The 16,745-nt window shown below is 50.1% G+C and overlaps 2 protein-coding genes across 2 annotated transcripts in view; both read right to left on the reverse strand.

The window, feature by feature from the left end:
* LOC136405140 (signal-regulatory protein beta-1-like) overlaps positions 1–9,952 on the reverse strand; it is a 29,159-nt gene extending 19,207 nt beyond the window's left edge. The window contains exons 1-3 of the mRNA XM_066384203.1: positions 9,883–9,952; positions 4,018–4,374; positions 230–550 (exon numbers count right to left, since the gene is read on the reverse strand). Of these exons, the coding sequence (XP_066240300.1) occupies positions 230–550; positions 4,018–4,374; positions 9,883–9,952 (748 nt within the window). The remainder of the gene's footprint in view (positions 1–229; positions 551–4,017; positions 4,375–9,882) is intronic.
* Positions 9,953–11,796: 1,844 nt separating this feature from the next.
* Positions 11,797–15,567, reverse strand: LOC136406803 (signal-regulatory protein beta-1-like). The gene is made up of 4 exons (XM_066386974.1): positions 15,495–15,567; positions 13,667–13,993; positions 12,462–12,571; positions 11,797–11,860 (listed from the first exon to the last, which is right to left on the reverse strand). The coding sequence occupies exons 2-3, from the start codon at positions 13,872–13,874 to the stop codon at positions 12,465–12,467; spliced, it is 315 nt and encodes a 104-aa protein (XP_066243071.1). The 5' UTR covers positions 13,875–13,993; positions 15,495–15,567; the 3' UTR covers positions 11,797–11,860; positions 12,462–12,464.
* Positions 15,568–16,745: the final 1,178 nt, after the last annotated feature.

Consider the following 16,745-nt stretch of genomic DNA (forward strand, 5'->3'; position numbering starts at 1 on the left):
AAGCGAGGAGATCACTGAGCACACTGTCTGGCACGTGGCCGGTGTCCACCTGGCAACTGCCGTTCAGCAGTGGCGAGTGACGGGCACAATCGGGGGTCTGGACATCGGAGGACTCCCAGGACTCAGATACCAGGTGACCCCAGGTCTGAAGCAAACAGCACGGTGTGGGGGGCAGGCTTCCAGGTTGGGGGCCAGGTGTGGACTCAGCCTGGGCATGAGGGGCATCTACCTCGGAGGGTCTCAGACAGGCTGGCAGTCCCACGGAGAGAAGAGTCTCCCTGTAGGGTGCCGTAGGCCACCTCACAGATGACCTGGGAGCGGATATCCCCCCGGGTCAGCTCCACACTGGCTGTGCTGGAGACGCTGTAGGAGGTGCTGTCTCCCTCGGGCTCCACGCTGGTCTGGGAGGCTCGGAGCTCATTCCCGTTTTTGAACCATTTCAGGACGATGTGTCTGGAGGAGAAGCCGTGGGACTTGCAGGTGAAGCTCCTGGTCTGCCCCGGCGTGGCCCTCTCCGTGGGGCCCGCTACCACGGGGAGAGAGGGTTTGGCTTCAAAAGGAGAAATATACACAATGAACATGACAGTGATTATCACCACTAATGATCAGCATGTGACACTGCTAAGAACCTTCCCATGTAGCTAGTGGGCTTTATCCCTGTGATAAATCTGGGAGGGCGTGTCATCGTGTCCCCCCTCCCACTACCCACCCCCCAATGCACTCTAGGGGAGGGACAGGCTCACATGCCATTCCAGGCCTGAAATCAAAGTCTACTTCTGTCCTCTCCAGGGGGCTTCCCCACATCTGGGCTCAGGAACGAAATACCGATGGGTCACACTCTTCATAGTAACTGTTCCTAGCTGCCTCCCCCGGAAACCTGTCCACCTCAGAGCCAGTGTTTACAGAGGCACATGCAGGGCGCAGTGGGGACGTGGGAGCCAGGCTGGCACCGTGGAGAGATGTGGCCAGGACACGTCCCGGGTCCCCAGCTGTGGAATGGGACAGTGGCATTTCCCCTCCCGGCTGCTGTGAGGGTTAAATCAGGTCATGGAAGCACATTTGCGTTCAGCAAACAGAAGAGGCTTCACAATAGTAAACAAACGCAGCTCCATCTTGAACCTGCACTTAGTTTACATCCAGAGCTCTCCCTGCAGGTATTTATGGATTTACTGGAGAATGCTCATTCATTTACCAGATTCCAGTAGGGTCTCTAATCTGTGAACACCCCTGAATTTGAAAGGTGGAGGCAGAGGGAGTTGGGATATTTTTCTGAATCTGAGGTCTTCTCTTGGGTCATTTTTGGGTTGAACACAAGGTCCCTGAGTGCTGAGAAAGACAAAGATGATGAATTTTCTCAATCGTTACTTAAAAATGATAAGAGACACAGACACAGGCCTACAAAGCAGGCAGGACACCTCCTGCATCCTGTGAGCATCCAGACATCTGTGAGTCAACAGTGACAGCACTGTCTCCTTGCAGAAGGGTCCTATAAGGTGTCTTCCAATTGTTAATTATTACCCAACACCTTCTCTAACAGTGGGCAGACAGCCACTGTTTATAAGTATTGGCACTTAGAAATCTAACTTGTGTCTTAAAACTCATGACACATTTTGAGAATACAGAAAGAGGGTGTTACATGAATCAGTCAAGTCATAAAACCCTTAGCATCCTGGCTGTCACTAGAGGGATGAGAGCCTAGGAATCGTTACAATTCACCGAGAGCCTCCTGGGCTCCACGATGGGCCGATCCCTCTGAGCCCCTCGAGTTTTCAACCTCCCAGCACCCTGTGGGGCTGGCCCTGTGTGGTCTCACTTATGCGACGAGACTGAGAGAGGAATCGCCCGACACGGGCACCCAGGGGGGAGAGGGAAGAGCTAGCCCAGCTCACCGCTCCAGGGACGGATGAACTTTTAGCATCTCTGTTCTCTAGCCTTGAGCCTCGGTGTCTGTTTTATGTACACAGTGCGTTAAAACACCACCCCAGTAAGAGGAGTGAGCATGTATGGAAAACTCAGGACCCGGCAAATAGTAGTTGCTTAGTAAATATCACCTACGGCTGTTATCACATGGTTTGGTCCAACTAGCTTTTAAGCAGTAAGAAGCCCAAACAAAAATGTATCAAAAACAGTAAGAATATTCTGCTGCTCGCAGCTGCCATGCAATAACCCAGATGAAGAAAAGTGTTTACGACAAAGGATCCAAGAACACACAGTGGGGAATGGACAGCCTCTTCAAGAAATGGTGTTGGGAAAATGGAAAGACACATGCGAAAGCGTGAGACTCACCCACGATCCTCCACCATACACAAACAACTCAAAACAGATTAAGACTTGAATGTGAGACCTGAAACTGTAAAACTCTTGAAGAAGAAAACATAGTGGGTAAGCCCTTCGACATTGGTCTTTAAGATGGTTTCTTGGATCTGACACCAAAAGAAAAGGCAAAAAGGGGGAAAATAATGTGGGAGTACCTCAGACGAAGAAGTTTCTTAAACCGCAGAGGAAATCACAAAATAAAAAGAAAACCTACGGAATGGAGAAGACATTTGCAAATCACATATCTGACTATGGGTTGGTATCCAAAATAGATAAAGCACTCATACAACTTTCTCGCAAAAAGAAATGAAATTTGAAAGCAAAAGAAGAAGAAGAAGGAGGAGGAAAAGGAGGAGGAAGAAGAGGAGGAGGAGGAGGAAAAGAAGAAGAAGAAGAAGGAGGAGGAGGAGGAGAAAGCCAAACAAATTAACTAAAAGTGGGCAGTAGACCTGTGGTGGCGCAGTGGATAAAGTGGAAATGCTGAGGTCGCTGGTTCAAAACCCTGGGCTTGGCTGGTCAAGGCACATATGGGAGTTGATACTTCCAGCTCCTCCCCCCTTCTCTCTCTCTCTGTCTTTTCTCTCTCTCTCTGTCTCTCCCTCTCCTCTCTAAAATGAATAAATAAAAATAAATAAATAAAAGTGGGCAGTAATCTGAATAGATATTTTTGCAAAGAAGACATACTGGTGGCCAACAAGTACTTGTAAGGATATTCAATCACACTATCAGGGAGGTGGAAATCAAAACACAATAATCTATCTTCGCGTCACACCCGTTAGAATGGCTATTATCCAAATGAACAGAAAAAACAGGTGTTTGTAGAGGATGTGGGGAAAGGGGCCCTCAGCACAGTTGCTGGGAATGCAGACGGGGCGGCCACATGGGGTCAGTATGGAGGCAGCTCTGGGCGCTGACAGGGACACTCGGTCTGGGGAGATGTGGCTGAAGGTGGGAGAGGTCCCCCATCACCTTGGGCCTCAGGGTCTGAATGCTGGGGCATCGGAACTCCAGGGAAACCGATGAAAAGAAGGAATGCCAGCTCCCTGTTCAGTGGTTCTGTTTTTATTCTGAGCGCACACCAGGGTTTCCCATGGAAAGAGATTTCTGTGCTGGGGCAGGAAGGAGCCGCTGGAGTCAGATCAGCTTCTGGAATTCCCTCAGTCACTGGCCATGGGACTGTGGGCAAGGCCCCTGTCACCTCTTAGCCTCAGGCTGCCATCTGCTGAATGGGGGTGTTGGGATAAATGCACTGAAGGTCCTTTGTGTGCTGACCTTCCAGGATTCAGAGCCGGAGCCTCTGGCCCAAAACCCTAACTGAGCCTTTTTGCTGTCTCAGCAAGGTGACCCAATGGGGAACCTTTTTCCAGGCGAGTGACATTCAGAGATGACCCAGGTGCACTCAATGTGCAATCACTGTGTGAGTCAGTCTTGAATCACAGAAGGGACTTCCGGACAGAGCACAGGGACTGCCAGCTTCTGGGCACCTCCTCCCACCAGGGCTGTCAGTCAACAGGGAGTGTGTGCCCCTCAGGAATCTACTCCTGTGATGTTTCTGAGGACGAAATAAAGTAACACGTCCTCCCTTTCTCTGCCCAGCAGAGATTTCTTCCCTGGGAGGGAAGGGAACAGAACTTCCCTGATCTGTAGAAGATCTTCCTGACGGTGTCACACCAGGGACGAAGGGTCCCCCTCGGTACTCACCGCTCACGGTGAGCTGAGTGCCTCTGCCCGACGCGATCTCCACATCATTAGGGCTCTGTCTCTGGAACTTCACGCAGTAGTAGACGCCCGTGTCGTCTGTGGTGATGTCACTGAGGCGGATGGAGAAGTCCGTGTTGTTTCTCTCCGTGGTGTCTCCAACTGTTGTTACTCGGGGGAAGTGGCCGCCTTCTCTGAAAATATAGACTAACCGCCGGTCAGGCCCTGTCCCCCTGAACCACAGTATAGGCCCTATGGGGATTATGGAGGTCACGGTGCATCTCAGAGTGGCCATCCCTCCTGGTGCGACAGACACGGACTCCTGAGGCTGAATCACCCTCAGCTCCTGACCGGCCCCTCCTGCAGGGAAACACAGAGCCATCACTGACCCATCCACACGGGACCCGGAGGTCTGTCCAGTGTTTGTCAGCTGCAGCGTCCACTGACCCCGTGCACACTCTGAGTGGCCTCGAGCTCGGGACACAGCGTGTGTCAGACCTGTGACCCTCATGAGCCTGTAATGTGAGAGCCTGTCACAAATGAGGAAACTGAGGCACAGAGGGGTTAATGATGAGGCACAGAGTGGGTGTGAGTGCTGGGCTGGCCCTCTCTGGAAGTGTCCTGCTTCCCCAGATATTTCTGGCTGCTCAATTTCTAGCCTCATAATGAGTCCCACTTCTGGAACTTTCCATTAGGTGGGACCCTGACATATCCTTAGACCACTGATTTGTGAGCAGAGGTGATGGCTGTCTTATGTGGGATGTGCACTTAACTGCAAGAACCTCTGTGGGTCGGCTTCTGTCCTCCAGGGAGACGCAAGTGTCCCAGTGGGCCAGCCTCATCAGCTTGGGCACGTGAGTGACAGGGGTGTGCTAAGCCCCCAACACACAATGAATGTGTCATTCAAAAAAGAACTAAGAGTGTTCTTTTTCCTAATAGCACAACTACATTCTATTAGTTTACTAATGCTGTTTTACTAACTATAAAACCGAAGTTGCCTGAAGCACAGAAGTGGATGGTCTTCCAGTCTGGGATCGGAGTCAATGTTCACTGTCTGACTTCTGGGTTGTAGCTGAGCCACATCTCACCAGAGCCTGGTCCCTGCATTCCCACAGTGCAGAGGCTCCTGCGTTCCTTTTCCCGAGGTTTTCATCTTCCTGTCCCTCAAAATTCTTGCCTCTGTTGTCACTTGTCTTCTCTGACGTAGACTCTCTGCCACCTCTTTCCTAAGGACCCCTGTGAGTATATTGGGCCCACCTGGAATATCTAGTATAGTGTTTCAAGATCGAAGTCTTAACTTACTCACTTTTCCTAAATCTCTTTTGTATATAAAGTAATACATGCACAGGGTCTGGGTATTCATACATAGACCGTATTCTGGGGTTGTTTTTCTGTCTACGACACACATGCGTTTCTTGACTACTACAGAAACCACTGTCATAACAAAAACCTATGCATGTGGCATCGTCACACAGGTTGGATGACAACACACACAATTATTGGAATCTGGAAGAAGGACTGTGGTAGCAGTGCCCTGGTAAGTACAATTTGCAAATAAAGCTAGAAATCAATAATAAGAAGGAGAAATAAAACGATCACCAATACTAATGAATCTAACAACACCTAGAATGAATAGCTCAAAGTAGTCATCAGAAGGGAAAGTGTGTCTGATCTGGCGGTGGTGTAGTGTATAGATCGTCGGACTGGGATGCCGAGGACCCAGGTTCGAGACCCCAAGGTCGCCAGCTTGAGCGCGGGATCATCTGGTTTGAGCAAAAGCTCACCAGCTTGGACCCAAAGTCTCTGGCTCAAGCAAGGGGTTACTCGGTCTGCTGAAGGCCCACGGTCAAGGCACATATGAGAAAGCAATCAGTGAACAACTAAGGTGTCGCAACAAAAAACTAATGATTGATGGTTCTCATCTCTCCGTTCCTGTCTGTCTGTCCCTGTCTATCCCTCTCTCTGACTCTCTCTCTGTCTTGTAAAAAAAAAAAAAAAAAAAGACCCACAAGATTGAGAAACATTTAGCTATGTGGAATGAAAAAAAAAAGAGAGAGAAAAAAGCAAGTATCTAAAATCAGAAATAAACAAAGGCTATTACTAATGACTTCAGAGAAATAAAATGAATTTACAGAAGTGTAGTATGTACTATTGCACGTCAAGGAATTGAATAAGCCAGATAAAATGGACAATTTCTAGAAGCACATACATTTCCAAGAATAAACTTTAAAGAAATAAATAATACGAATAGACCTGTATCTGGTTATGAAATTGTATTAAGAGTAAAAAAAAAAAAAATCATCCAACAAAGGAACGTCCAGGAATGTTTTGTTTCACTGGTGAATTCGAATAAACATTAAGAACGAACATTAATCTTCTTTAAACCTTACAAAAAATTAAAATGGAAGGAAGACTTCTTGACTCATTAGGAGTCATTCGAAGACTCATTCTCGGCCATCCTCACCTGGATATGAAAATCAGATGAAGGCACAATAAGAAAGCTACAGACCTACACTTGGTGGCACAGTGGATAGAGCGTTGAACTGGGATGTGAAGGACCCAGGTTCCAAACCCCCAGGTTGCCGGCTTGGGCACAGTTTCACTAGCTTGAGGGCGTGGTTACTGGCTTGAGGGTGGGATCTTAGACATTGGCTCATGGTCACTGGCTTGAGCCCAAGATTACTGGCTTGAGCAAGGGGTCACTTGCTCTGCTCTAGTCCCACCCCCGCCCCCAGTCAAGGCACATATGAGAAAGCAATCAATGAATAACTAAGGTGTTGCAACCAAGAATTGGCTTCACATCTCTCTCCATCCTCCCTGTCTGTCCCTATCGGTCCCTCTCTCTGTCTTTCTCTCTGTCTCTGTCACACACACAAAACAATGAAGCTACAAACCAATACCTTACATCAATCTCAGTCCCACATTCCTCAGCCAAATATTAGCAAACCAAATTCAACATCATGTGAAAAGAATTATATACCGTGACCAACTGGGGTTTATACTTGCAATGTAAGTGCAGTTCAACATGTGAAAATCAAAGAGTGTAATATATCTCATTAACAGGATGGCAAGTGAAAATATCATATAAACTTCTCTCACTTGCTGCAGAAAAAGCAATTGATGAAAGTCACCATTTTTCATGATAAAAACAATCAGTAAGTTAGAATAGATGGAAATATCCACAGAAATCTTGCATGAAAAACCCACTGCTAAGATCGTACTTGACGGTGAAAGTCTGGTAGCGAAATTTCTCTCTAATATCAGAAACAAGACAGGGATGTGCACTTTTAGCATGAATACTCAACCCAATCCTGGAAGTTTCAGAAAAAGCAATGAAACAAGAACCACAAATAAAAAGCATTGTTTGACATGTAAAGGAAGAAGCAAAACTATCTCTGTTTGCACGTGACATGATGTTATATGTAGCAGTTCTAAAGATTTCACACTCACACACTCTGCTAGCGCTAACCAATGATGTCAGCAACTTTGTGGCAGAGAAAAATCAACACACACAACTCAGCTGCTTAATCCTTGACCTCTTTTAGCCAACCTGCCCCCCCCCCACAGCTGTCAGTCTCTTCTCAGTATGTGAGTCTGTTACTACTTTGTTTACTTTGTCATTAGATTCCCAACCTTGTTTTCATTTTTGCTCAGACTTCCCCATTACAGTCAGACCCCCGAGACTACCCTGTTTGAAATACAACCCGTCTTACAGATTCCCCCATTCTCCTACCCAGCAATACTTTAATTTTTCACCTTAATGCTTATTATTTTCCAATATGTTATCTTATTCACTTACTTATTATGCATATTGTTTCTTGTCATTTTTCCTACTAATACAGAATCTCCATGGGGCGGCTACTTTGTCTCTTTTATTCAACAACACACCCACGTTCCTGTAACGTGTGGTCCACATAGTAATTATCCAATAAATATACGTGTGACATGTGCACTCCCAGTGCTACATCTCCCTGAGGCCGTGACGTCTATTGTACGCGGGCAAATCTGTGGAAACAATGGCAGAAACTACGTCCCCTTAGTAGATGACTCGGCAAAAAATCCCAGGAAGGAATGGGGCACATGCAGGAAGCAGAGAGCCCAGGAGAAGGAAACCACCAACCCCTGTCCCCACACCCTCCCTTCCCCACGGACAGTGACCCACGGGAGGACAGGGGGCCGCAGGCACTGAGGACGGCAGAGGAAATCTGTGGGCTCTAGAATCAGACGCCGGAACTCAGAGCACGGCTCACCATTCACCGCTGAGTCACCTGAACCTCCCTCGGCTTTTATTTTCTTACCTGGATGGTAGGGGTGACAAGAGTTCCACCTCGGGTTAAATGACCACAGGAGGTAACAGCTACGGGACCTGCCCGAGCTGAGTGCGGGAGAACTGATAGAATTATTACTTGTACTATCTGATGCCCTGCGGTCTCTCCGGATATCCGAGGACAGGTGTGGATACGGATATGGTTACAGATCTAGAGCGCAGGGCAGCGCTCTCTGTCTCCTTCTCCCTGTCTCCCTCCTCATCCTCATCCGGCATGGTGGAGACCGCAGATAGTGATGCACAGACTTCTGCTCACTTTCCCCCCACCTTCCCCTTTATCAGCTCAGCTGTTCTCTCTGAATACGCATCTGTTCCTCTTTTGCTTTGCATATTTATTGGTTTTGGGTTTTTTGAGATTCCACAGATAAGTGAAGCACCTGGTATTTCTCTCTCTCTCTCTCTCTCTCTCTCTCTCTCTCTGACTCCTTTCCCTTAGGAGAACAGCCTTCAGTCCATCCATGTTGTGACAAATGTCAAGACTTCATTCCCTTTTATTGCCGAATAAGACTCCATTGTATGTATGGGCAGCATTCTTTGGTACGCAGGCATCTACGGATGGACCGTTTTCCTCCTCTTACCAAGAGAGGAGCTTGCTTTTCGTAGAGTTTAGGGAGGAGAGGGGTAAGTTTGGAGAAGTAGCAAGGAGGCGGGTGTCTGTGGGACAGACAGACAGACAGACAGACTAAACATCTGTTCCTGTGCATTTAATGCGGAGTGAACAAAATGGAAGAGAATAGAAAGGAAAGGCTTTAATAAAATCCCAGGTGCGTGTGAATCCCTCACACCAACTCACACACACACAGACACACTCACACTCACACACAGATACACCCATCACAAATGTGTATGGAAGTGTCCTCACAGGCCAGTACAGGTTGTTTTGAGGGTTAATGAAATTATGACACATACTAAACCCCCAGTCACACACTTGGTACATGGGAACCGTGCAACATAATTAACAGAAGTTCTCGAGTAAACAGCGGAGTTTAGCTCTGGGTCTGAGTGGCGTGATGGTGGTGGTGGTGGGGGGGCGACTGCTGCTCAGTTTCCTCCTCCTGGGTTACTGGTTTTTCTGTGATCCCTCAGCACTGCCAGGCCGGGCAGCACGACAGGGCTGAAACAAGGAGCCCGGGGAGCTGGTGGCTGAGACTCGAATCAGGCTGCTCTGCTGATATAGGTGAGGATAGAGGGCATGTTACGCTCTCTGCCTCAGTTTCCCCATCTGCAAGTGCGGGATGAGAGCCACAGCTCTCCCACAGGGACGCTGTCACGGTCAGACCCGTTAGCGGACACAGAGTCGTCGCTGCTGCTGTGGTTTGCTGCACCCTCTGCTCTGACACCTCTGGTGACCAGGTGCAGGCGATGGACCCACGGAGAACATGCCCGGTCCCTGGTCTCATGCCCTCAGATAACGCCCTGCCCGTCGCCCTCTCTGCAGCCCTGCGTGACACACCCACGTTCTCCCAGAGGCCCTGAAATCTCTGGGGCAACAGGAGGTCCAGGGGCCGGGAGAGGAGAAGGTTCTAGCCCCGCACGCTCACCTGGGAGGCCCAGCAGCAGAGTGAGCAGCAGGCCCGGAGGAGCGCGGGGCCAGGAGGCAGGGACGGGCATCCTGAGGCCTGAGGAGCCGGCTCAGTTGCGGGGCGGGTGCGGGAGCGGGTTCAGGCTGGGACAACCCGGACTCTCTGCTGGGTGAGAGGGGAGCCCCGCCCCGTCATACAGGAGGAAGTGCGGAGGACGGGATGAAACGCGGGCTGTTAGGTGAGGGATAGTTCCTGCTTCCAGGTTGTGAAACAGAGTCAGGCCGAGGCCAATGCAGGGCGAGGAGTTACTCATCTTAGTTTCCAGAGAGACCAGGACAGGCCTGCAGGAAACTGTGCTTCCTCCCTGCGTGGGGCCTCTGGTCTCCATGGTGATGCCCCACTGAGGGGCCAGGACAGGAAGGGTCTGTGGTTGGGTTGCGGGCTGTGTAGCCAGCGTGTGGCCCCGTCTCCTCCACCCTCACCGAGAGCTGCTCGGCTGAGGAAGGCGGAGGGATCCCCAGAGCCTGGTCAGCGTTGGGATGGGAACCAGGTCTTCTCCTGAATGACTCTCTGTCTATTCCAACCCTTAGTTGATGTTACCGGTACAACGTTGCCCAAACGCAAGTGTGATGTGGACCTCAGCACTTGTATGTGCCTCCATCCAGAGAGAGGGGTCGTGTCCCGACTTCTGTGCGGGAAGGGCAATAGGTGATATGGCAGCAATGACACCCCAGGCATTTGTCTCAGAGAAACAAAACCTTATGTCCTCACGAAAATCTGTGCATGATGCTTATAGAAGCTTTCTTCGTAATAACAGAATACACTGAAAACAACGAAAATGTCCAACAACAAGCAAGCAGCTATGCAGACGGTGGTGCATCCGTATAAGAAAGTAATACTCAGAAATAAAAAGGAATGATTTTTTTTTTTTTGTATTTTTCTGAAGTGAGAAGCAGGGAGGCAGTCACACAGAGTCCCACATGCGCTTGACCGAGATCCACCCAGCATGCCCACCAGGGGGCGATGCTCTGCCCATCTGGGGCGCTGCTCCGTTACAGCCAGAGCCATTCTAGCGCCTGAGGTGGAGGCCATTCAGCCATCCTCAGCACCCGGGCCAACTTTTGCTCCAGTGGAGCCTTGACTGTGGGAGTGGAAGAGAGAGACAGAGAGGAAGGAGAGGGGGAGGAGCAGATGGGTGCTTTTCCTGTGTGCCGTGGCCGGGAATCAAACCCGGGACTTCCACATGCCAGACCAACGCTCTACCGCTGAGCCAACCAGCCAGAGCTAAAGGGTTGAATTCTTTACGTGTGCAACAATTTAAAGTTCCTCCAAGGCAATATGTTGAGGGAACAAGGTTGAGCTGTAAATGTCTCCTACTATACGATTTCACCCATATCCCATTCTTCAAACGACCCACTGGCGAGCGGATTGGCTTTGGGGAGGTTCCGGGATGGAGGGGACGGTGTCATTAGGCAGGGCCAGCACAGGGGAACCGCTGCGGTCTGCATCCTGGTCCAGGTGGTGGTTATACAAACAGACACCTGAGAGAGGAACGTAAGCAAAGCCAGAATGTTGCAAGATTCAGCTGTGAATGAATAGCAACGTTATGGTCATTAGAATGTTAGCCACGGACTAGTCAGTTAGTATAATGGGATAGGAGCAGGGATGGGGACTAGAACGAGTGCCTGTGTGACACAAGGTCGGGAGTGACAGAACCCTGTGTCCCCATCTTTCTTAGGGGGACGTCTGTAAATAATGCCCAAGAGGGAGAAATCCCCGAGTCTCCATGACCAAAGTCCGTCCCTGACGCAGCTTTTTTCATCAGAGAGAAGGGGCGTCAGCAGGCTGTGTGGGTGGTCTCTGGTGCAGGTGGGGCTGACGGAGCTGGGGTGGGGGGGCTGGGCTCTCGGGTGACCCGCAGGTCCTGGCAGCTTCTGCTCTTCAACGGAGCCCCCTGGAGAAGGCAGGAGGCCAGGCATCCCAGGGCAGGCAGGAGCTGTCGGGACAGTAGTTCATTCGCTCACTTCACAGACAGTGATTGGGCATCTCCCTGACCAGTGGCCGCCACTCTTCCTGGTGCAGGGTAGAAATGTGGGCCCTGGAAACCACACCCCAGCGCTCCTTCGGATATCGGGGTTCCCTTCCAGCCCCACGTGGGTTCTAGTCACCTCCTCTAAGTCCCTCACGGGGGTTCTGTTAGTTGGTTTTGCCAGTATTCTTCTTATTCATTCCGAAGATGTATCATAGAGAGACAAAACTATATAGTAGTTGACGGGGCTGGGGGGACTCTTTGGAGTTTGGGTCTCAGAGCTTCGACCTTCATCCCATCTGTATACCTTGGGTCCCCAGGTCCCAAGGAACTTCATTTAAAAACCTTCAAACTGCAGGGCACCGTACAATACTGGAGAGTGTATAGCTCTTAGCATGCCAAGAGACATCTGGAGGAAACAGGAGGGCTCACAGATGTTTTGAGGCGGGGGCACCCATGTGGGGACCATGTGACTTTATGGGTCTTCCCTGGACTCCTCTGTTTCCAGCCTCTGACAATGGCCTTGACCTCCCCTCTCCAAGGACTGAGAGGCCTGACCCCAACTTACCTGCTACAGGTTCCACCACCTGCAGAAGTAGGTGACTGTGAAACTCATCACCAGCAGCACCTTGAGGCCCAGGAGCAAAGCCACAAATACCAGGGCCGGCGTCTCTGGACCTAAACACCAACGGGCAGAAGGTGACATCAACCGGGGCTCTGTGAGTGTAAATACCTCCTCTGACGCCACGTTGCCAAGCAGTTTCGGCACCACAGATTGCGCCCAGGACTATCTGATTCCGGGCCCCTGTTCTCTTCTCTACACTCAGCTTCCTCTTGGAAGTAAGTGATGATCTTGACCTTTCAACCTCGCCTTCAATTTGACCCAACAAATATTCAGTTGGACCATCTGTCACTCACCAGCTAACATGCCAGCATCCAGAGGTACAAAGCTCTGTGTCTTCAAGGCCCTGTGGTCAGTTGTGTGGACCTTTAATACGGTCTTGGGAGGCTGGTGTTGTTTGCACCATTTTTAGATGAATAAACTGAGGCTCTGAGGGGACCATGGGCGTGGCTCCCCGAGTTCACAACACTGTAATGTCTGAAGACTAAGTTTCGAAATTGTTTTGTTGGAATTCAAATAGTAACCGTCGCTAACATGCGATGTAGACTCACATGTGGAGTTTACATATAGTAACTCATTTAAAAACCCTCACAAGGGCTCTTTGAGTTGGGAGCCTCCCTTTGACCCGTCTACACTGCGTTCGACCCGTTTACAGATGAGGAAACTGCAGCCCAGAAAGGTGAAGCGCCCGCACAAGAGTTAAGTGAACAAAGCCTGCTCTGTCGTTAGAACAGCCACCACGGGGCCTGTAGCATAAGGGTTTCAAGCAAGTCTTAAGTCTTGCGTACGCGGTGAGATGTGGTTATGGACAAGTCTCCCCGTACAACCCGGAGACGCGGTTTTAACGAGAGGGCCTTGCCGAGGCTGTCTCAGTATCACCGGGAGCGAGCATCCTGAGACGAACACTAGGGGACTTTCAAGGAGGTTGAGCCGAGAGATTGTTCTCTTCTCAGAAATGAATAAAACCTTTCAGGATGGTCACATGTAAAGGAAGCCCCAGGCCAGAAACTGTCCCGGTTATTCAAGGAATTTCAGACGCTTAAATTGGGCAAGATTTTAACCGTTATGCCCCCATCCCCGTCCCGGCCTTTTGGAATCCACTCAGGAGGCAGAGGCGACCCAGCTGCCTATAGGAGAAGAGGAGAGCTTACCTGGGCTCCCGGTGGTCTTGTATGTGACGTGGGCTGTTGGGGACATTATGAGGTTGGCCAAGATGGGAGGCTGTGCCTCATGCTGCACCATGCAGGTGAGCACCCGCTCGGACCCCTGCAGTGACGCGTTCACCAACTGCAAGCTCTCCAGGCCGTAGGTCCCATCACTGTTCTGCGTGGGCGTGGGCTGCACGACTCCCTCGAACATATTGCAGTTCTCCAGCCAGGTGAGGTGCACACTCTGTGGATAGAATCTCTGCACGTGGCAGGTGACGGCCACCAAGCCCGAGGAGGGCGAAGCCTGGGACACAGTCACTGCAGGGGGACCTGACACAGCCCAGAGAAAGCAGACAGCTACTCACTCTAGGAAGTCTACTGTGGGAGCCTGAGAGCCCCTTTTGGGTGGGGTCAGGTCACCAGGGCCTGCCACAGAGGAGGGTGTAGGTACTGCGCAACAGATGCACGCAGAAGTAAATGCATGATGGATGAGAGTGTGGACGCAGGAGGGAATGCATGCTTGGATGGAGGGATGGATAGATGGATGGATGGACAGATGGATGATGGATGGATGGACAGGTGCATGGATGGATGGATGCATGTATGCATGGATGGAGGGATGGATGGATGCATGGATGCATGCATGCATGGATGGAGGCATGGATGTATGGATCTATGGATGGGTGAGTGGATGGATGGATGGAAGGATGAATGGATGGAGGGATGCATGGGTGCATGGATGCAAGGATGGAGGGATGCATGGATGGAGGGATGCATGGATGGAGGGATGCACGGGTGCATGGGTGCAAGGATGGAGGGATGCATGGGTGCATGGATGGAGGAATGCACGGGTGCATGGGTGCATGGGTGCATGGATGGAGGGATGCATGGGTGCATGGATGCATGGATGGAGGGGCATGGATGGGAGGATGGATGGGTATATTCTTTTATCCATGAATGTATGGATAAAAGAATAAACAGGAAAGATGCAAGCCATCCTAATCTTTCTTCTCTTTCCCATTTTGGTCATTAGAGATGAAAAGATGAAGTTTGAATTCCATTTAAGATTCTGTGAACCAGTTGACTAACCTGTGACTTGGTAACTCTAAGGTTTGAAGATTCATTCACTCTAAATCTTTATGACTCGAAGATACTAAGATTTACATAGGAGGGAACATGGGTTTGGAGGGGTTAAGTATAACATGACTGTCAAAATATGCACAAGGTCACAAGTAGCTGGAATTATGTCAGAGACAGTATGTAATTCTGACACCAAAACTTTAAGGCTGTAGCATTTTAAAATCCTGGCTTCTGAAATTTTGATCTAACAAAATTCTATTTTCAACCATATTTTCAGCTGTGCAATAGCATGCATTCATAATGAGAAAAATATGGAAGATTTTTTAAATACTATAAAACATGAACTATTTCAGTGCAATTCATACGGGTGCATAGCATGAGATTGTTCTAATACTACACCAAGGGACGGGAGATCCGGGTTCTGGTCCCTGCGCTGACACCAGAGCCAACCACAAGGCCTTGTGCAAGTCACTTCCCCTCTGTTTTCAAGACTCTGAAGTTATGAAATGGTCAAAGGGGAGCTCAGCTCTCCTGGGGCTGGTTAAGACAGATTGCAGCTGTTTGTTCTAGGGCAGACAGAGTAACTCCTTAACGCGGTGTAGTTTGAAGGAACTAAGGGCTTCTGACCCCAAAATATCCTTTTCTCCAGACTCAACCCGCCTGGACCTTATTACATGGTATCAGTGGTGACGTGGATGGGTGGGACGGTCCAGGCAAAACACCACCCCCAGGTCACTCCCTATTATGATACCTCAGTCTGTTCCCTTCAGCACATGAGCCAGGAATTCACACCGAGCAAAGAGCAGGACCCCGGGAAGGGGAAACAAGGATCACTGCAAGGATGCACATGCGCAGATGGCCCATTCCAGCCGCCAGAGAGTTCTCCTGGCCACGGGGTGTCCGTGGTAGTGTCTGAGGGACAGAGACCCGGGCGCGGCTGACGACAGCCGCTTCCACCGCTGAACGGCCGCGAGAGGCAGTGCGCATGCGCCGTCTCACTGAACCGTCACACCACCAGTGAGATCAGCGCAGAGCGCCACTTGGCATCAGAAAAACACCACACACAAAAAAAAAAGCCGCTTAGAAGGATCCTGTGTGAAACCAGGGCCCGATTTCATAGAACTTGTCAAAAAGGATTTGGTTGAAACTTCCTTCGGAAATCATTCTATGAGTTTATGTTTGACATTAAGCAAAGAACATAATCGACCCTCTGCACCACTTCTTAGAATGAATGAGTGTTGAGAGTGTAAGGAAGTTAGCATAATTTTTTTTTTACCCCAAATCATATACTACAGTATCAGCAGAGCCTTACATCTCCTGTTCACAGAACAATCACTCATCGGATATTGTGAAAAATTCTTTGACTGTTCTATGCACTTTTGGAAAAGCCTCTTTTTAATACGTGGTTCTGTCTTGAAGTGCCCACAAGTCCATGAGGACAAGACCTTTGTTCCCCCACCCCATCTTTAACCACTCCTGGACTTTGCCTATGATCTCACAGTTCCCCAATATCATTTGCATCAACTTTCTGATATAGCAGCTTTCCCCAGATCTCTGATTTCACTTCACAATGGAGGTAGATTCCAGGTGCCCAGCGTGGTCTGAGGTTTGCCACGCCCCAATCAAGGCAAGACCCGCCTCCGAGGGCTCCACTCCGCCTGTCAGCCCACCCACCGTCCCAGCGTTTGACTGTGCTGCTGGGTGATGCTGCTTCCCCTCTCAAATTCCTGAAACACCTCCCCGATTCTCTCCTCGAGGTCGCTCGGTTACCAGGAAATGCCACCCAGCTCACGGGGGCCCATCCCAGCCTCCCCCTCTTTTATGGAATAAGCCCAGGAACAGTCCACGGTGCACAGTTCCTGAGAGCGTGCCCACTGGTGCTGAGCCTCCGTCACCCACAGGCACGCCCAGTTCGATCTCTCCCTCTTTCTTGGGTGTCCCGCCTTCCCTGTCTCACTCTCTCCATCCCTTATTCAGGGGAACCCAAACAGAGACAGCCCAC

This window comes from Saccopteryx leptura, chromosome 5 (assembly GCF_036850995.1).
Source record: "Saccopteryx leptura isolate mSacLep1 chromosome 5, mSacLep1_pri_phased_curated, whole genome shotgun sequence".
NCBI classification, from domain to species: domain Eukaryota; kingdom Metazoa; phylum Chordata; class Mammalia; order Chiroptera; family Emballonuridae; genus Saccopteryx; species Saccopteryx leptura.

Excerpts from the sequence above, each read along its gene's own strand:
- LOC136406803 (XM_066386974.1), bottom strand. The coding sequence starts at position 13,874 with ATGTTCGAGGGAGTCGTGCAGCCCACGCCCACGCAGAACAGTGATGGG. Across the intron at positions 12,572-13,666 it reads CAAGACCACCGGGAGCCCAG|GTCCAGAGACGCCGGCCCTG; the intron begins GTAAGCTCTCCT and ends GTTGGTGTTTAG.